This window comes from Rhyacophila brunnea, unplaced genomic scaffold (genome assembly GCF_057557595.1).
Source record: "Rhyacophila brunnea isolate RB1 unplaced genomic scaffold, BYU_Rbru_1.0 scaffold_238, whole genome shotgun sequence".
In the NCBI taxonomy this organism is placed as follows: domain Eukaryota; kingdom Metazoa; phylum Arthropoda; class Insecta; order Trichoptera; family Rhyacophilidae; genus Rhyacophila; species Rhyacophila brunnea.
This window is the reverse complement of record NW_028232902.1, coordinates 61,793-83,209: the sequence shown is the minus strand read 5'-3', so window position 1 is coordinate 83,209 and position 21,417 is coordinate 61,793. Positions and strand designations below refer to the sequence as shown.

Below are 21,417 nucleotides of genomic sequence, written 5' to 3'. Positions count from 1 at the left end.
AGAGAGGTAAATAATCGAGATGAAAAGGGGGTAAAAAGGGGCCAGCGCAGAAGAACACAAGGCAAAAATACGATCAACATCTCAAGGGACTTCAGAGTCAATAGCGAATAATAATTATTACCTACCTACCTATACGTTTTGTTGACGAAGACTCCATAGAAGAACATTAGGTATGTATTTCTTCTGCAAGGAGCTTTCAGAGCGAACTACATGGATGATTTCTTCAATAGTTATGATATTCAATGGAGTAATTGCACTAGTAAGTGTTTGCACGGATGGCGCTGCAGCAATGATGGGCAATAAAAAAGGGTTTGTCTCTTATTTAAATAACAAAATCCGACAATACAAATTACTCACTACATCGCGAAGCATTGACGGTCAAAAACTTGCAAAAGGAACTATTGCAAACGATGAGCGAATGCATCATCATCACAAACATTACAGGTACCTACCTAAAAATAATTATAATCAACCAAGACATCTAAATTTGTCTGAGCAGAAATGGGATCGGAAAATGAATCCTTATTGTTCTACGCTAGTAGGTACGTTGGCAATCCTGTGGCAAAGTTTTGGCTAGATTGCTTCGCCACCGAGGTGGCCAAAGTTGTGTATAAGACTGATATGTTTGAGCACATGAATGAACTTAATAAAAAAAATGCACGGGAGAAATGAAAATATTGACATGCTCCGATAAAATACCTATACCTGAGGATTCAAAAATTAACTCGAACTTTGGCAGCGGACTTAAGACAATGATCTCAACAAATGTACCAAACGATCTACCGGATCACGATTGAAAACAGGCAATTAATTTGGATCTGGCACAAAAACATAATATAAATTTAGTGCAAAAGAAATTTCATCATTACTTCCAGACAATCAATTCGAAGGTTTGGATTCGAAATCCTTTTGCAACCAATGCCGAAAATTCTTTAAAGCACTTTCCCTGCAAACTCGTGAGGAATTTGTTGGATCGAGGAACGACAGGACGCTAACACTAAACTTCGCCGATCTTCCATTAGATATTTTCTGGATTTTGCTTAATAAAGAATATCTTCGTAAAGCTTTCCAGTCCTAGTTCTTATTAAAATGTTAAGCGACCGTGCTTAAAGGGTTTTGACTAGAGCTTCCAAACCGGTTTTAACCGAAACCGGGTAACCGCGGATTTCTTAACCTGGCCGTTAAACGGGTAATTGCCCGCGGTTAACCATTTTAACCATTAACCATTTTTTTTATTTAAGTGATATGTTTTTAAATAAATTATTACCTAGTCTACCTACAAGTATTATAAAAAATAATAATTTTTATGTTTTGTATCCATCATGTAGGTACGAAATATTATAATCATAGGTACCTATTAAAAATTATAGGTACATGCTTGACAATAATGACTAAAGTCTTAGTACCTACTTACCCTTTTTTAATTATTAATAACCATGTCCTTGCTTTTTCGTACAAGTCGGTTGTTAGTAACTTTAAAAAATCACAAACACCTAGGATTTGAGAAAAACACAATATAAAATATATTATGACCTGACTGGGAATCGAACGCAGAACTCACGGATGGAGCGCCAGAGCCGATTGTTATTAAATAATTGTTTCTAGTATTAATTGCTGACTTGCTGTGAATTATTGATTATTAAAATGCCAAACAATTTAAAAAGATGAACAATTAGCGGGCAATATTTATAACAATTTATTTTCCATAGACCAGTTGTCTAATTCGAATAAGGCTGTGATCAACTATCCACTATCTATTATCAGAATGCAGTGATCTACCTTACTCTACCATTTTCATTCTGTAACTTTATGTAAGGTATTTGTTACAAATTAAACAACACATCGTGTACCTATTTTATCATCTTAGCTAAATCCTCAATTCCCCATTATTCATGAAAATGGTGAGCTTGGTCTTATTTTGGGCAATCATTGTCAAACTATTGTCAACATTATTATTAGAGTTCCACCCATTTAGAAGTTTTAGCCACCAAAAATGCTATCAATATCAAATGTCAAAAATAATACTCACTTCAAATCATTCAAAACTTTATTATGTCTTAACAATATTATATTTAGGTCTACAACAATAAAATTAATATATATATTGATTGTATGAAAAATAGCATTGACAAAATTAGGAGGTTTTTCACCGGAATGCGTTTCATTTTCAGTAAATTCGGTGAAAGAATGATATACAAGAGGATGTAATTACATTTAACATAGCACGTAATTACTTCTCACAAGAATGAGTCGTTTTGTGTGATTTCATCCGTCAAGATTTTATGCACGAGTAACCACATTGATCACATTTAAATAGCTTTACACCAGTATGTCATTTTGTGTCGTTTCATGTTACCAGATGTTATACGTTATATTTGATTGATTTGATTTGATTTGATCACAATGATATATCTTTTCACCAGAATGTGTCAATTTGTGTGATTTCATGCTTCCAGATGTTATACACGAGTAATCACATTGATCACATTTAAATGGCTTCTCATTAGAATGAGACATTTTGTGTGATTTCATGCTTCCAGATTGTATACACGAGTAATCACATTGATGACATTTAAATGGCTTTATACCAGTATGTGTCATTATATGAATCTTCAAATGACTAGATATTTTACAGGAATAATCACATAGATTGCATTTAAATGGCTTCATACCAGTGTGTGTCATTTTGTGTGATTTCAGGTCACCAGATCTTTTACAAGAGTAATTACATTGATCACATTTAAATGGCTTTTCATCAGAATGTATCACTTTGTGTACTTTCAGAACACGGGATGTCATACAAGAGTAATCACACTGATGACATTGAAATGGCTTTATACGAGTATGCGTCTTGATATGTAATTTCATATGACTAGATGTTTTACAAGAATAATTACAATGATGACATTTAAATGGTTTTTTCGAGGAATGAGTCATTTTGTGAGCTTTCATGTTACCAGATGTTATACATGAGTAATCACACTGATCACAATGATATATCTTTTCACCAGAATGTGTCAATTTGTGTGATTTCATGCTTCCAGATGTTATACACGAGTAATCACATTGATCACATTTAAATGGCTTCTCATTAGAATGAGACATTTTGTGTGATTTCATGCTTCCAGATTGTATACACGAGTAATCACATTGATGACATTTAAATGGCTTTATACCAGTATGTGTCATTATATGAATCTTCAAATGACTAGATGTTTTACAGGAATAATCACATAGATTGCATTTAAATGGCTTCATACCAGTGTGTGTCATTTTGTGTGATTTCAGGTCACCAGATCTTTTACAAGAGTAATTACATTGATCACATTTAAATGGCTTTTCATCAGAATGTATCACTTTGTGTACTTTCAGAACACGGGATGTCATACAAGAGTAATCACACTGATGACATTGAAATGACTTTATACCAGTATGCGTCTTGATATGTAATTTCATATGACTAGATGTTTTACAAGAATAATTACAATGATGACATTTAAATGGTTTTTTCGAGGAATGAGTCATTTTGTGAGCTTTCATGTTACCAGATGTTATACACGAGTAATCACAATGATCACATTTAAATGGCTTTATACCAGAATGTGTCATTTTGTGTTCTTTCATGTTACCGGATATTTTACAAGAGTAATTACACTGATCACATTTAAATGGTTTTATACAAGAATGAATCATCTTGTGTGATTTCATATGGTAAGATGTTTTACAAGAATAATTACATTTGTCACATTTAAATGGCATACCAGTATGTGACATTAAATGTAATTTCATTTGACTAGATGTTACACATGAGTAATCACATTGATCACATTTAAATAGCTTTATACCAGTATGTGTCATTTTGTGTCGTTTCATGTTACCAGATGTTATACATGAGTAATCACATTGATCACATTTAAATAGTTTTATACCAGAATGTGTCATTTTGTGTGATTTCATAAGGAAAGATGTTTTACAAGTATAATCACATTGATTACATTGAAATGGCTTTTCTCCGGTATGCAGCGGTTTAAGTTTTTTTGTGTCACAAGAATAATTAGATTCATCGCGTTTAAATGTAGTGTGACAAGTTATTTTACATTTACTATGTGTACGCTGTTTTACATCCTTATTAGTGATTTTATGGTTTATATTTTTATGCAACACTTTGTGAAACTCGAGCAAGTCTAACGATGCAAAAAAATTATCACATATACCGCACACAAAATTATTAACATGAAAATATTTTTTTTCCAACTCTATAACAGCCACTAATTCGGGGAATGATTTAGAAACATTTCGTTTAATAGTGTCACGTGTTTTTTTAAGCCCTTTGTTGTAATCCTCGACTTCTTTTTTAACGTCTTGTTCGTCTATTTGTATGATGTCATCAATTTTCTCTTCTTCCGACGATTTGAGATTTACTGCGTTATCCTAAAAAACATTTATAATAAAATTATTAGCACCACACGATCTAGACAGCGTAACCATCTTTTAAACGTTCATCAGCATGTGCATTATCTACTGAAGTTACGCAGATTCCTAGTTGAGCTAAACGATGCGAAAATAATTTGAAAAACTTTGTTTTAAGATACATGCCGTTTTCATAACAGAGAAGTGGGTATCGTTATCCTGTTAGTTTTTCGCTCTAATCCAGATTTCAATTTGATCTCGATCGGCACTGACAATTTACGTAGGGTTCACTTTTCATTGAACAAAATAGATTTTGACCTGGATGATCAAATTGAAGTAGCCTTTTGTTTCACCCTGCATGTACCTAAGTGTGTTTGGCATCCTTCACAATATCGATTTAAGTTGGCTGTAATGTACTTTAGGTAAATAAACTATTGTTTTAACTCAACTCTCTTAAGTGAGAAGAGTTAAAGACACTTTGGTACAGTAGGTGAAGATTGCAGAATGGGATAGTAGGTACATTTGCTTGCGGCATTCTCCTTCTATTGAATTATATGACCCATTGGTACTGTTTATGATTACGCCATGTGTACGGCTATTTTCTGTTTTATTTATAATCGCGCGTTTAAAGATGGACACGCGGTGAACGAAACGATGTTACTTAATCAACCGAAGAGAAATTTGACAGTTCATAATTAGACTCAAATTTAATATGCATGTGTATGTATTCAACCTACTCTGGTATAGAAGAGTAGTTTCAATAATAACCTTTGCTAAATTATCGATTTACCAACTTTATGTTTTTACGAATACTAACAATGTATTTTTCTTTTCTAACGATATCCAATTATGTTCATCGCAGCTGTACCTAATATTTGATCTAAATTGATTCATTAGTTACGCTATTTGTGTCCGCTGTTATTGGACCATCACATATTATTTTATACTAAATTATAATTATTCTACTTGTTATCTGTGATTGATTTTACTGGTTAACATACATTAATTTAAAATATATATATATACTTACCTACGCCACTCATTATTACGAATACTTTGCACGAAAGAATAAAAAGGGTTGCCATCGCTGCTATAGATTATAGGAAGATGCATATTATCACATCTGTACTTACAATAGTAAAATGTTGCAATAAAAATATTTATTTGTAAACCTTACGTTGTATCGTTCGAGTTCCTTTTTAATGTCAATTTCATCGAAGTGTATGTCGGAGTAAATTTCATCTGCTTCTGACATACACAAGTTCGATTTAGCCATAACAGTGCTCAGTGGCGCACCCAGGGGGGGGCCAGGGGGCCCTGGCACCCCCTAAACATGAAAATTATCAGAAAGATTTTAAACATTGAAATTTAAAGCCAATATACTGTACCTTTGGGCTTAGACAAATAAAAACACGGCAAAAAAATGATTTGTAATTCTCCAGCACCCTTTGTAGAAATATTTCTTAGATTTTAATTTCTAACACAAAAATTTCGAAACACTAATGGCAGGTTTTTTTAGAAACCCAATCCCTAATGGAACTGTCAAAAAAATCTCGGTATCCATCCGAATTCCGGAGTGGTGTAGGTCATGGCTGGGGAGAGCTGACAGGGCTCTAGCCCGAGGACTTGGGCTGTGGGGGGCCCGGCGTGTCGGGTTGACCAGATAAGTTAGATAAACACACATCATAAATTACCTTTAATAGTAAAAAAAATCGCCTGCGGCGCTATTATGCTTCATGGCCATGGACATTTTCAATTACTTATATAATTGTGCAATATATTTTTTGATTATTATGTGTCGATACTCGACAGCCCCATTATTAAAGTAGATGTATTAAAAATCGCCAATAATTCACTGTATAAGTACCCTTAATTTGAACTAAAACACAATTTGAAAAACGTTAATGTAGTGTTTCACACTGCCTTTAATCTTAGCGGTAGGTAGGGGCCCGCCAAATATCCTATCCTGAGGGCCCGATTCAAGATGTGAGGACCACGGTGTAGGTACACCGAGTGACTAACGAATTAACGAATTACTGAATTAACGAATATTATAATCAAACAAAGTGCCCTCATAGAAAAACTTATGAATAAAGTGGAGGGAATTGAGGAATTCCTCAAAATAAATTCATTTAAATTAAATAAATCAACTCCCAGTGACTCAAATAGAGTAAATACAGTGTGTACTTCGCCAGCAATTACGTCCGCCGTAATTAGTGATAATACGGTGAAACCAATTAGTACAGCAAGTTCGAAAACGACTGTTGAAACGCGAGCGCAAAGTAAGCGCCGAGCATCGACGAAACAACAAATCGATGCAAATTCAAAAAATGCCGCGTTAGAACAATTGCGTCCTGGAAAAGAAAATTATCCTGCACTCGGGGTTATCCCAGCAGTCGCCCCAGAAGAGGACTCCTCATCGTCACCTGAGGCCTCACAACCGAAACCAGCTGAAGATTTACCTACGCCTAGGATTGTTGATGGATGGGCCACCGTCGCACGGAAGCGGCGTGTTGCGGTTCGGGGAAACCTCGCTGGACGAACAAAAACTGTTGTGAAGCAGTATCACATCTGCCCGCTTCACAGAGATACAACAACGGCTGATGTTTTAACCTATTTAAATAAGTTATGTACCGCTGATTTCACAGTCGTGAAAATCAAATCAAGGGGGGACTATGCATCCTTCAAGGTAGGTATCCCTTCTGATGTCACGGACACTGTTTTGAAGGCGGATAACTGGCCACGTCATTCATTCATAAAAGAATGGGTGTCGAGAGTGGAAACACCACGGTTGCCGGTTAGCTGACTTCGGAACAGTCACCGTTCAGATAAACTGTTTTTTTACTATCAGAATGTTCGCGGCTTGAAGACAAAATCTGTGGATTTTTTGAACGGCGTATTAGCTGACGACTATGACGTCATAGCGTTAACTGAAACGTGGTTTAATGGCAGTGTTTTCAGTCGTGAATATTTTGGTAGTGATTATGCTGTCTTTAGAAGGGATCGAGACTCCGGAACAGGCCTCAGGCAGGGAGGAGGCTGCCTCCTGGGAGTTAGAAATATGGAAGGGTTGCAGGCCGAACGTTTTCGTATTTTGGAGACTTCTAACGAGGACCTTTGGGTTAAACTAACCTGTAACGGAGAAACTGTCTACGTTTGTGCCGTGTATTTTCCTCCAGCAAATGAAGTGGAGGCGTATAAACTTTTTGTTGAAAAAATGTTATCTAGTAACGTCGTATTTGGGGATAAGAGGGTTATTGTGATGGGAGATTTTAACCTAAACTCAGCGCGCAGCGGTGAAAGGGTCAAGAGTGAACTGGAATTTCTGTGTGCTGTTTTTGGATTTTCCCAGTACAATGATATTCTTAACTCTAAAGGTGGACTTCTGGATAGGATTTTCAGTAACGCTATTTTATCAATTTCGAGATGTACATTACCTTTGATACGAGAGGATGTGTACCACCCTACATTGGTTTTTTTACACGTATTTCATGCGATTCGCCCGCTGCGAACGGAAATTCCCTCACACGGAGCTAACTGGTGTGGGGGATGGAAGTTTGATGGTGGAAATTTCAAGCTGCTTTACTCTTTAATGAGTGAAGTAGATTGGAGTGAGTTGCGTGAGATTTTTGATGTGAATGAGGCGGTACAATACTTTTATAATGTTGTATATAATGTGTTTAATAAATGTTTTTCAAGGAAGTCACTATGTCGAGGTGGAAGACGATATCCGAAGTGGTTTTCACGGGAAATTATTAAAGACATTAGAGTCAAACACTACTATCATACAGCTTGGAAGGCTAAGCATGGTCAGCATGACTATGAAATGTTTGGCCTTTATCGTATGAGAGTGAGACAAGCTGTTCGGCTGGCCTATCGAACATATATGGAATCGGTAAGGGATTGCATTCGCGAAAATCCTAAATCGTTTTGGGATTATATAAAATCATTAAGAAAGGATGGTGGATTTGCCAATTCGATGACTTGGAAGGGCGAAGAGGTGACTGGACATGGAATGGCAGAAGCATTTGCTGGTCATTTCAGGTCCGTCTACGCAAGTAGTATTCCGAATCTGGATGTCGCCTCAACGTCAAGAAAACGATCGTGCGGTGCCCAATCCGTTGACATCTTCCCAATTGATGAAGGTGACGTGTTTCGATTTATTAAAAAACTTAAGAATACGCGCTCTTTGGGACCGGCTAACGTCCCTACATTTTTTTTAAAAGGGTGTGTTGATTTTGTCAAAGGCCCACTTGCATATATATATAATCTTACAATGGAGACAGGTATCTTTCCGGAATTATGGAAGATGTCGAAGGTGACTCCAATTCATAAGAGTGGTACAGAGTCGTCAGTAGAAAACTACAGGCCGGTAGCTGTTCTCTCTGCACCAGCAAAAGTTCTGGAGATGATCATGCACAGCATGATTTCTCCAAAAATTGAGTCATTTATAATGAATGAACAGCATGGATTTAGAGCAGGCCGATCAACGGAAACCAACCTGATGGTATTCACTGATTATGTGTCGTCAGTACTAGATAGAGGCAGCCAGGTTGACTGTTCTTACAATGATTTCTCGAAGGCATTTGACAGAGTCGATCACGATATTCTAATGGAAAAACTCCAACTTATTGGATTGTCGGATCGATTTTTAAAGCTATTCGGGAGTTATTTTAGGAACCGTCAACAATACGTTTCGTACGGCCTTTATCAGTCACAGACCTTTTACACATTTTCTGGTGTCCCCCAGGGCTCAAACTTAGGGCCATTGCTGTTCACGATTTTTATGAATGACATAGCATTGGTAATTAAAAGTGCTATGTTTTTGTTGTTTGCTGACGACTTGAAACTCTTCATGGAAGTTGTCACCTTGGACGATTGTCGTCAACTTCAACTTGATATAGATAATATATTAGATTGGGGCAGGCGTAACAAACTGGACTTCAATATTGATAAATGCAATGTTTTATCGTTTACTAAAGCCTCACGAGTATTGTTTTTCCAGTACTCGATGCATGGCAGAGTTCTCTCGCGAATAGCATCTGTAAGAGATCTTGGAATTACATTTGACGGTAAACTGACGTTTAGTGGTCATATAGATACCATTTGTAAAAAGGCGCTAAAGATGTTGGGCTTTGTCTTGCGTACTTCCCGGGTCTTTTCGGATGTTACGGTATTAAAAATTCTCTATAACTCCTTAGTTAGAAGCAGACTTGAGAGTGGGTCTATCGTTTGGGCCCCGCATCAGTTACGGCAAGTACAAGTACGGCCTTATGGTGGAGAGAGTCCAAAAGAAATTTTTACGACTCCTTTACTTTCGGTTGTATGGATATTATCCGTGGCTCTATCCGACTGATTTTCTCTTAGGGATGCTTACATACTGTAGCTTAAAATTTAGAAGGGATCTTTATTTAGCTACATATTTTTTCAGACTTATACGCGGCGTAAATGTGAACTCTGCCATTCTTGGTGGTATTGGCTTGTGTGTCTCTGATAATTACCTTAGGAATCGAGGGCATGCGTTGTTTGTTCTCCCACGGTGCAGAACTAACCTGCCATTAGTAATGCCAATTGGGAGGGCAGTAACCATGCTTAATGAAATCGCTTAGGGTATTGATATATTCCACTTACGTGAGGGTGAATTTAGGTGGACGTTGTTTTATAAGTTTTTAAGATAGGGTTTATCAAAGTTCACTCTGTGTGCTTCCATCTACTTTTATTTTGTTACTTATTTAATTTATTTTCTTATTTTATTACTTTTTCTCTGTATTTTTATTTTTTTTTAATTATTAACACTTATTTTATGTCATGTCGTGAACGCTTTGAATTTATAATTTGTTATGTTCATTATATGTAAAATAAATAAATTTGATTTGATTTGATTTGATTTGATTTGAGTGCAGTAGACAAAAGACCGATAAACGAGAAATTTGGTTGTGAAGAAGAAAAAGAGACTATGGGACTAATTTACATTCTCCTCTTTGGGCCCCACCCCCCAATATTAAATCCTGGGTGCGCCACTGACAGTGCTAGTGGTGTCAACCTAAAGAAAACAAAGAGAAGATAGATCGTATTTATAACAGAAAAATAAAAGTATTCATTTTGACGAGTTTCCGGCTAAAACGCTTGTGAGAATGTCATGGAGGCAGTGGTCGGTATAGAAAGGTCAATGAACCGAAGCGCTCGATAACTTTTAGAAAATGCTTATGATGAGCGAGTTTTTTTAGTTGTAGTTAGATACATACCTAATTATCTTTGTTTGAAAAAAGTCCCCATATATGGGATCATCCGTTGTACCAACTATGAGGGTCTTCATCCCGCGAATTACAAAGGTTGTCCGAAAACGCCTCACCCTGCTATAAACCTTTACAAAGAGTCATGGCCAACGTGTTGCAATAGGCAGGTAACCACTTATCGCAGACCACTAATGCAGCGGCTCGTTCCCAGTCCATATTTACCCAATCCGCCAATTCACTTTAACAATAAGGCAACCACTCCCAATTGCTTCAAAAGTTTTAACACCGTGAATCACTCATTGAGAAACACAGAGCTACCCCTGCCCAAAGCATTGAATTCTCCTATAGTGACAGCATACTTTTGAGCGATCAAATCAAAATGACTTACAGTGAGCAATATTCGCTTTTCCCCTCACAACCCACTGTGGTTATTACACCACACCGCCAACAACTCTGCAGATTGCTAATCGGAACGCCAACAGCGGACAAGTAAAGTCAAATTATGTCTTTAGCGTCAACACAAACATAGACACTTCGAAACTAAGTCGCCGCGCAGCACACACTGTCATAATCGAGCCTATCAAGGAGCTCTACGTCTGAATGTGAAGCATCAGTATTTTTTAAGCCTGGGAATGTCTCAGGAGCCGATACCTAAGACTGAGGTCACCACAATGTGCTCATGGGAGAAAAAGGAACGGTGAGCTAACAAAAATAATGAGTAAAAGATGAAAGATAGGTCATTTAGTTATCTCTCAGTCTGCATAGTTATATAAAATTAAATATTTTGTGGTACCGATTCCGTCCAATTCGTAGGAGAAATTACTGTAAATCCCAATCTTTTCAGTTATTTTTCTTTCTTTCTTCTCTTAGAACCTTGACGAAAGTCTGCAGGCTCTTCTTTAATATGTATATATACACGAATACTACAGATGGCGAGGATAAAATGCCATTTGCCCGCGGAAGCATTCCTTCCCAGCTGCAGTTACTGACAAAATGGTTTAAACTGTCAAATAATATCGGTTCACCTCGACTGCACTAAGATGAATAGGAACAGTTAAGTAGGTAGGTACCTAGTAGGTAGGTAGGTAAACTTGTATGTATAGGTATATAGTTCAAATAAAAGTATTACCTGTTTTCCTGGGCTATATTCCGAATAGGAACAACTTGGTTGAGGATCTTCATAATTAAATGGGGGCATTGTATCTTCAATAAACTCTTTCTTGATGTCCACTCGCTGAAATTCGGGTTCCGATTTTATATTTACCATGTCTCTTGTTTGAAGGTTCTGAAAAAACAAAATACTTATTATTATTTCATTAAATCTAGCTTACTTTATGGAATATCACTCACTTTTATATAATTTATAATAATCAGTATATTCATCGGAGAACCAATATTTCCCAGCTGAATCACGGTAGGTATCGTAAGCTCGATGCTGTACATTTATCCGTTTACAAGTTATAGTTGAGAAAAGTGTTCTTTATTTAATGAATTACATGGTAATAAAATCTTTATTTGCGTTTATCTCCTAACTATGTTATTGTAGATAGGACACTGTTATCTTAAAACCCCAAACAATGCTATCCAAATATATATATTATGTTTCTGTAATCATTATTAATAACTGTAGGTATGTCTTTGCTTTTTCGTACAAGGTAGTTGTTAGTAATTTTGAGTAATCACAAACAGAAATGGTGTCCTAACCGGGTGGGTATCGAACCCAGAAATCCCGGATAGAAAACCAGTGCCTTACACATTGCACCACGAGAGCAGCCTTGACCAAATGGTTGGAATCTGTCAAATAATATCGGTTACTGCAGTCAGATGAATTGGATCAGTGAAGTATGTTTGTCTTCGCGCAATCGATAGATACACATTATCATTTACATATACCTAACCAGTAATCAGTAAATAATGCAGTACCTATATCGGCTATTATCAAAATTTCAATAATAGGAACTGAAATATAAGCATATAAAATATTTCAATTAATGTCAAAATAATATTATTAACTTTTTGAGCTTATCGTATAGAAAAAAAAGAATTCACAAGCCAATTATTTGTAATTCCATGAGGTACATGGTGGATTTATTATGTATTTGGATACGTTTAATGTAGTTAACCTAGGTACGAGTAATTTTGCAACGAAACATAATCAAAAACCAATGAATACCTACCTACCCCGTTTACACGTGTATGGATTTACTGCTGACAATACGTATTATCACGGCCATAACAAGAAAATGTACGTGTAAACATGTTTTACTATCCTGCAGATTGCATGCATGAATCAAAAAGTTCGGAAGCTTCTGAATGTTCACGCGACAGTTGGATTTGTTCGATATCTGCGTCTGCGCAGTAGAACGATAGTAGCGAACCAGCCGGCAAAAATGTCAACATCGCGTCTCGCTTATTCTTTAAGAATGAGATTGGAAAGACAGTCAGCACTTAAAATACCCACTATTGCTGCAAGTAAATCCATGGACGTGTTCAGGCGCTATAAAAGACATAAGCTTCATAAAACTAACCTCAAAAGCAATGCTGGAACCGTCGGCAATCTCTTGCTTTATATAATTATTGGTCACAGGGTTAATTTGATGGTTTAAGGGCACCTGCCATTCTACATCAAGTTCGAATTCATCCGGTTCGCGTTTCACTTCCATCTTTCGAATGGAAAGCGTGCGTTGGATTATCGTAGCAGACTAAAAACGTGCACGTGGCAGATGATACTCTTTTGACAGTTCTGACAATGGCACACTTTGACGGGCTTTATCCGTAGATAAAAAATGCTGATAGTATTGCCATATTTTATAATCATTTCGCAGAAGTGAAATTCAAATTGTGGGTATAAAATTATTATTATATCGGGCAACTGTGCCGGTTACGCCACGTGGGGCTAGGTATACCATGAGTTGCATAGGGTTGGCATATTATTATATACTGTGTAGAATGAAGTAGTGAATATAATTAATATTACAACTTTTGGCAGCATTCGCGGTTTTTAGGTTAACAGAGTCGCTTCATTAGAAAGAATTGACATTTTAGTTTTAAAAATAATCAAAGCATGAACATCCTAGCATCGTAATTGTAGGTAGGTATTGTAGTACACAATATTCCCATTGTAATCCATATTATTATAATGGCGGTTTATCACATCACCTCAGACTAGGATTCCCAGGGTCCTCTTATCCGGACAAGTCGTCATTTTTATGTCAATGTCCGTGTCCGAAATCTTTTTTTATTTTTATCGAAAAATGCTTAACAATATTATGTCCTCGTTTCCGGTTACATGTAAATTGTACATAAAACATTACACCGTAGTACAGTTTGCCGTGAGCTTTCTATCGGAAATGACCGTATACTGTACAATATGAACATCAATTAATTTTATATAGCTGATTTTAGCAAAATTCATGAATAATAATTCAAGAATGAAAACCTAACCTGACCTAACAAATAATCCAGTACTTACCTGTATCAGCTATATAGGCACCGGCAGCGTGGTGCAAGTGCACCACCTTGGGCACAAAATCATTTTTTTGATAATTATTGTATATTATTTATTGAAGCAAGTTCTACACATAAAACATCATTTTAAGAGTAAAAACAACCAAAATAACATGCAGGACCAATCCAATATCCTGTTCCGTCTATAATATTATCGTGGATAAAGGTTGCACAGCTGAATCCGACAGAGCAGAATAGACTATACATTCTTCATGTATTTTGAAAATGTTATTATTCTCTTTATGCACGTAAGAATTGAAACTGTTTGTAGTTTTGAAAGGTACTCTTTAAGATGAACGCTTTACTATTGAATCCCGTCGCCTGCAAGATGCGTTCAATCATTCGCTTTCGCAACCAGGATGGAGTCCACCCTGTTTAAATCTATCGTCATCTCACATCCGTTTATGGTAATGTGATGAACCAGCAGAATGTCAGAAAATAATGTGACTCAGAATAATCAAGATGAGTATATAGTGAGTCGCCCATTTCCAAAATTGAAGCGCCTAGTTTCAAATGCCCCTAAAACGATTTTAGGTAGTACTGAGAAAAATGAGAAAAACGAGTTTAGGTAGTTTTGAGAAAAATGAGAAAAAATCAAATCTATTAAATCTGTGAACATTATGTATTTATTTTGTAATTCGTTACATTCTAAAGAGTATTTTGGCTTTCCATTTTAGCGGTATTTGAAGAGCACACCCAACCATTTTAGTGGGTTTTGAAAGATGAATCTTTGGCCATCATATAGGTCAAAAAATATCCATCTAACTACATATCTAACTCAAAATTTTAGCTAACTAAACTGTTTTAGGGGCTTTTGAAACTAGGCGCTTCAATTCATCTTGTCCAGTTTTGACCAAAAATGAACTGAATATGCAGTTATATTGCTAATTCAAATGGGCACATACATATTCTATAAAGGTTATTCTCTCGTATAGTAGTCTTTTGCAGCCCGTATAACGGTTGAAAAACAGCATCCAATTTGATGGATGATATTGATATGCGTTTTTATTTCACAAACATAATATTATATTTATTTCAATTTGATAAAAAAAGAGAAATATTTTTTTTTCATGTAAAGGTTCCATACCCGTTTTTTCGTGAATATGTCTAAACCTAACAAAATGGACAAGGTGGCCTTTAGAAATGGGCGACTCTACTATATGGATCACCGAGTTCAAACCTAGAGACCCCGTAAGGCACTGGACCATGGGGCGACTGCTAATTTTGAAATAAATATGTCCTCTTTTTATCATCTTCAAAATACAGTAGGTAACCCTGCCACGTACGTAAAACCTTCTTGTGTCAAACTACTTAGGTACGTTTTGTTTATTATTAATAATGAATTAATAATAATTAACCATATTTTTATTGGACGATTAATTCACAAGATTTAGGAATGTACCTAGCATTCTAATAATTATTGAACATACATAATATTGAAAACTTATGAGAAAAACTGTGAGTAGGTACATAGCTCAATTATTTAGAAAGTACTTCAGTGAGTAATAAAAGCCATTACCTAGTTAAATTTTGTCGTAATTAGATATGACTCCTTTAGCATTGTAGTCAATGTGCTTGGGCATAATACCCGAGAGATGACGAGAGAACTTCCAAACATTATAAGTGAAGTTCTCTTCACGTTGGCAGTATAACGCCACAAATTTTCTAAATTAAATAAAATTCATATTTGTGTCAACCAGATCGGGTGGTCCGATGGGTCCACAGCTGGTTGAACCGACTTGAGCAACTCTTTCCAACATTCCCAGAGCAAGCGGTTTGCATCCTATATTTTTTCCGCCACAGGGCAAGTTGAACGGGTAACAGGACCAAGCTCATAGAGCCTGCCAGCGAAGCCGCCATGTCCAGTCAAGAATTGACGGGTGTAATGATCAGGAGGCGCTGGCAAGTAAGATTACTAAACCGTCTCTTCCTAGACAATGTGTAGCCTTAGCAATCATTTACCAAAATGTTTAAATAACATTTATTTATTCGCCATTTACAACTGCACCCCTAATTTTACTGTGTTACTAATAAAAAACAGTAGAGAATAATGTGTAACAGAAAACTAATAACACAATGGGTTTGAAGATGTAGATTACATTTATTAAATCAAAGATCAAGTAATAGTTCAGTGAACAGATGAGTGATTTTAAAAAGCATACATTCAAAATAAGTACATAACAAAAATATCAAAACACAGAACTTATCTAAAAACAAGAATGCAAGACTGACCAGAATGAGTCATTTTGTGTATTTTAAAGTCAGAAAATGTTAAAGAAGATAAATTAAATTAAAGACATATTTTGAAAAGATCGCATGAAAAATCATTTAGTGAAAAAAATACGATATCCGACAGGACTTGATCCTCTACCTGCTGGATTTCAGTATTCCGACAGTATGCTATTCCAATTCAGCGACGGGCATCTTAGTTAATTACGCTGATTTTAACAAGTAGTTGTGATATCAAATGATTATCCAATTGCGTTATGTTGGCTATCGGTTTCAGTACAAAATGATTATTTCTAGTGTGTATTAAATATATCGACACCTCCTACGTATACTATTGTAACTAACAAAATGACGTTTTTCACTTTTTTTCATTTTTCGTATCCATAGTATGTATTACATATGATGCCATTTACAGAATTTCAAAATTTGTATTATAAGTGCGATTTTCAAGCATTGCACATTATTGTATCTCAAATATCTTGAATTTTTTCCGACGTGAAGTATGGTAAAGTATTTAGCAATACTATACGCGGGAAACACACGGAGATCTTGCCGCGCGGGTGTATTGTTACTGCTAATTACGATACTTCACTTCGGACGGGAGGTGACACACCGCTACCAGTGTGAACTTTTGGTTATATTGTATTTTTTGTATGATTTGGTAAATATTAAATACCATAATGAAGAGATCTAGACAATGCCAATGAAAATTGCGCAATATGCCCGCCTCTACAGCACTTAGTGTCAAGAATACAAAAATTGGTAGAAAATCTATGCGTTCACAAAAATGTGTGATTAGGCCAGATGGGACAATTAATAGTACAGCGTATAATATTATAGAAACGGATAATAATAGTAAAACAACAATGGACGCACACACTGTCATAACGGAACACACTGTCATAATCAAGCGTATCAAGAGGCTCTACGTGTAGTTGTGAAGCATCAGCATTTTTTACGCCTGGGAACTTTTCAGGAGCAGATGAGGTCACCACACACTTAATTGAACGTAGTTATGCATAATGTAGCCAGTCCACAATAATGTCGAGCTGAGATAATGGCACTTTAGCAACAACATGATATTAAAAACGTATGTAAAATTGTTAATAGTATTTTATTTCAAGAATATTTTTTTCGGCTTGGCTATTTTCCACAGAACGTAGAGAAAACCTTCTCGCATCTGATCTATATCATATCGCATTTTTTATTTTTTGTGGACTGGCTACTTTCTGCATAACTATATCCGATTGTGCTTTGACTGAGTTTACAGAGACTTTGTAATAAAAAGCTAACAACATTGCGATCAAAGAGGTGCCATTTAAATATCTCTCTGTCTACATAGATATAAGTATAAAATAAGTATTTTGCGGTACCGACTCCGTCATTTCATAGGAAAAACCATTGTATAACTCCTATTTTCCCAGATATAGTTTTCTTTCTTCCCTCAGAACCATGGCGAAGGTCCGTGACCTCTTCCTCAATAAGTATGTATACACATGCTTATACTACAGAAGACGAGGATAAAATGCCGTTTGGCTTTAGTGCCTCATATTATACTTATGTATAGGTAATAAAATAGAAAGTCGAACATTTTTGACGTTAAACGTCATTTCGCATGGACATCGATTGCCACACACGTATACTTTTCATCGCGAAACTGACAAAATGGATTGAAACTGTCAAATAATATCGGTTAACCTCGACTGCACTAAGATGAATAGGAACAGTTACGTACGCAAGTACCTAAACTCGTATTTGTGTATTCTTCCAACATGCATATTATTAGGTAGGTATGTCACTAGGTAAATTATTTAAAAAAAAATGGTTTAAATAAGTTTGATATGGGAACACAACAGATAAACATAACACACGCATAAAAAGGATGTGGTCAGTTTAAAGGCAATACGCAAAAAAACGCCAGCAACAATTAAAAGACTTTAGTTTAGAAAAAAACTAACCTCAAAAGAGCAACTGGGACCATCGGAATTCTCTGGCTCTATATACGTATTTATTTTCATGTTATTTTGATGGTAGACTGGCATCTGCCTTTCTGAATCAGATTCGGATTCATCGGGTTCGCGTTTCACGTCCATTTTTTTCTAATTGAAAGCGTAAATTATATATTGAGAAAGTTATCGTCGTATTAGAACAAAAGCGTGTCGATATTTTAACTTGTTCTATGGTCAGTGTTGCCAACTGGCATTCATAAAAATACGACATATTATGATTGTAGGCACAAACTAAATGGCAGATTTTCCCAAAATTAAAACAAAATATCTATAAACTGGCATTTCAAAATAATAAAGCATATTATTTTTACGAGAAAAAAGAATTTTCGTTTCACAACAAATAAATAAGCCATAGGTATGCCTAAAAATAAATGAAGGTAGGTACCTACCTACCTACGAAATTTAGTTATCACAAAAATATTGCAGGGAAGTAATATTTATTTGAAAGGTAGTATAGATACTTTTAGGTACAAAGGACTGGCATCAAGGACGACAGAATTAATGGGAACTGAAATACCTAACGGGTGTGGAGTAACAGGCAACCGATCTCTAATGTGGAAGAATAAGGGATAAATTGAAACACGTGTCAAGAATACATCATTCAAAGCTTTTCGTTTTGTCTAACAACTACTCTCGGTTTATGCACTGACGCTCAGTCAATATTGGTTTGTTTGAAGGTTGCAACACACGCTATTGCACGTCTATGTGGGTTTCATTATCGTAGGATACTTAGACATTCAAAACCCTGCTTCAAAATGTTGTGTATTGGGTATAGCCTATCTGAATTCAATTAATTGATTGATTCTGTGGCTGGCATGTTGATTTTCAAGCAAATCTAATTTAATATTCCGGCTTTTTTATGAGAAGTTGTATGATCTTTTCAATATCAAAAAATGCTATATTTCACGCAGTCGCACTTGACGCACCTTTTTATCAAAATCATCTGTGAAGAAATTCATGTTTGAACTGATATGTAGGTAGGTAGTGTCACCAAATCAATACGTGCGACTCCCGTCGCGCTAAGGTTGTCTACCCCTGCGCGGGACAGGGCAGAGGGATAACGGTTATTTTAAGAAAGCGGCGGATCGCGAACATTCCAAGGTCAGCAATGCGACCCTGACCATACTACCTGCTGTCTTACGCAAAGCAAGAGAAAATAAAGCATCCGATAAATTAATGACACACCGATGGCTCAGTTCCATAGAAGGACAAGTCCGAAATTTGATGTTTTGAGTTATATTACCCATTATATTCGAATATTGCTCCTTTTCAGTTCCACAAAAGGATAACTCGTAAAAAGTACTGGTTTTCTCTCATTGGACAGATGTCTGCATATGGAAATAAATAAACTTAAACACTCTCTCAGTTCCATAAAAGGACAAGTCGAGATATCGTTTTGTGAAAATATTGTTTTGTGACTTATTGCGTTTCATAGAGGGACAACTCAAAATGGCGTTCTATCATTATGAAAGTAGGATCACCGTATGCTAAGAAGTGCAGATTACAATGTTATGATAAAATTGAATGGGAACAAATCCACCAAAGTTTTTGGTTTATCGGAGACGTTGATCGACGACGTGAGTTTATTTATTAAGGTGCATCACGCCAGTTATTCCACAGTACAGAACGCAAACTCCTGGTAGTACACGTACAGTTAACAAGGCGTACTGTTTGATATAAATGGGGTCCAAATAAGAGTCTGCAATTTTTTTTATTTGAATACTTTGAGCATATGCAAGACAGTGACTGAAACTGCACTTAAAAAAAAACATGGGAGTGTTGGAGTGGAAAAGGTGGAGTGAGAATTGATGATAAAATAAAGGAAAAAATCCGTAATCACATCAAATCATTTGCAGTAATGCCTTCCCTTATTGTAGAGCTCATAGTGAAAAAATGTATCTCGATGGAAGCCTGAACATTGGTACAATGCACAGGCTATACCAAGAATATGCCGATTGCAAAAAAAACATTTGTAGGTATGACACAATTTTAAACACCGCTTTTAACATTGGATTGTTAGTCCCGAAAAAAGACAAATCACTACTACACACTAAAAAAATTAGAAAAGAGGAGCAATTAGGTACACAAGTATATAAAATAAAATGACGTTGCTTCGAGTTTGGTCAAAGTTGCTTGCTTCGATCTGCAAGCTGTTCTCGCGGTGCCTTCCGGAAACATTAGTACATAGCTTCTTTTATAAACACCGATTGAATACGTATAATTTTACTACTCGTATATACGACATAACAAAGAAGCAATGCCACTGTTACGAAGTGGCATGAGGGCTTAGGACAAAGGGGTTCAAACAAAATAAGTAGCTGCTTGTTAGCTTTTTTACAAGTACATAGCCCTTAAAAATATTGTATTATATTCGGATATTTGTGCAGGTCAACAAAAAAAATAATTTGTTGCTTCCCTATTAATATACGCAGTCAATTCAATAGATGGCATTGAAGAAATCTGCCACAAATTTTTGGTTGTGGATCATACCCAAAATCAAGGTGATGTCATGCATGCGTTAATAGAGCGAGAGAAAAAGAGATATCTACGAGGCGGACCCATATACATAGCTGTGCAATTAGTCCCAATAATACGATTTACCAAGAATACTGGTAAACTATATACAATATGTAAAGAAATGGACTACTAAGACTACGATGGGCGGGACATGTGGAGAGAATGCCTGAAGTTATAGCGCCAACGATCATGACGAAGTGAATCGAATCCCCAACGGAAGAGACCCAGAGTAGAAGTCCAAGAAGGAGATAGGCTGACGCCGTAGAAGTGGACTGGTTTCATATAGGAAAACCCGGTAACTGGTGAAGTGTGGCGAGAGACCAGAGTGAGTGGAGAGCAGCTGTGGAGGAGGCCAAATCCCACCCCGGGATGTAGCGTCGTGGAAGAAGAAGAAGAAAGAATGGACACAGGACTGGAATGGATGGATTTCATTGACTACAAGCTTTAATTGATTTTTAAAAACTTACCAACACCATCTGTAAATTGTAGATGTTCAATGAAAACAAATA

General features: G+C 36.2%; 1 protein-coding gene across 1 annotated transcript in view; it reads right to left on the bottom strand.

The window, feature by feature from the left end:
* Window positions 1–5,773: 5,773 nt before the first annotated feature.
* LOC147069302 (uncharacterized) overlaps window positions 5,774–21,417 on the bottom strand; it is a 74,810-nt gene continuing 59,166 nt past the window's right edge. Inside the window, exons 3-6 of the mRNA XM_085950902.1 lie at window positions 13,175–13,309; window positions 11,776–11,931; window positions 10,312–10,453; window positions 5,774–6,427 (exon numbers count right to left, since the gene is read on the bottom strand). Of these exons, the coding sequence (XP_085807028.1) occupies window positions 10,412–10,453; window positions 11,776–11,931; window positions 13,175–13,309 (333 nt within the window). The 3' untranslated portion in view covers window positions 5,774–6,427; window positions 10,312–10,411. The remainder of the gene's footprint in view (window positions 6,428–10,311; window positions 10,454–11,775; window positions 11,932–13,174; window positions 13,310–21,417) is intronic.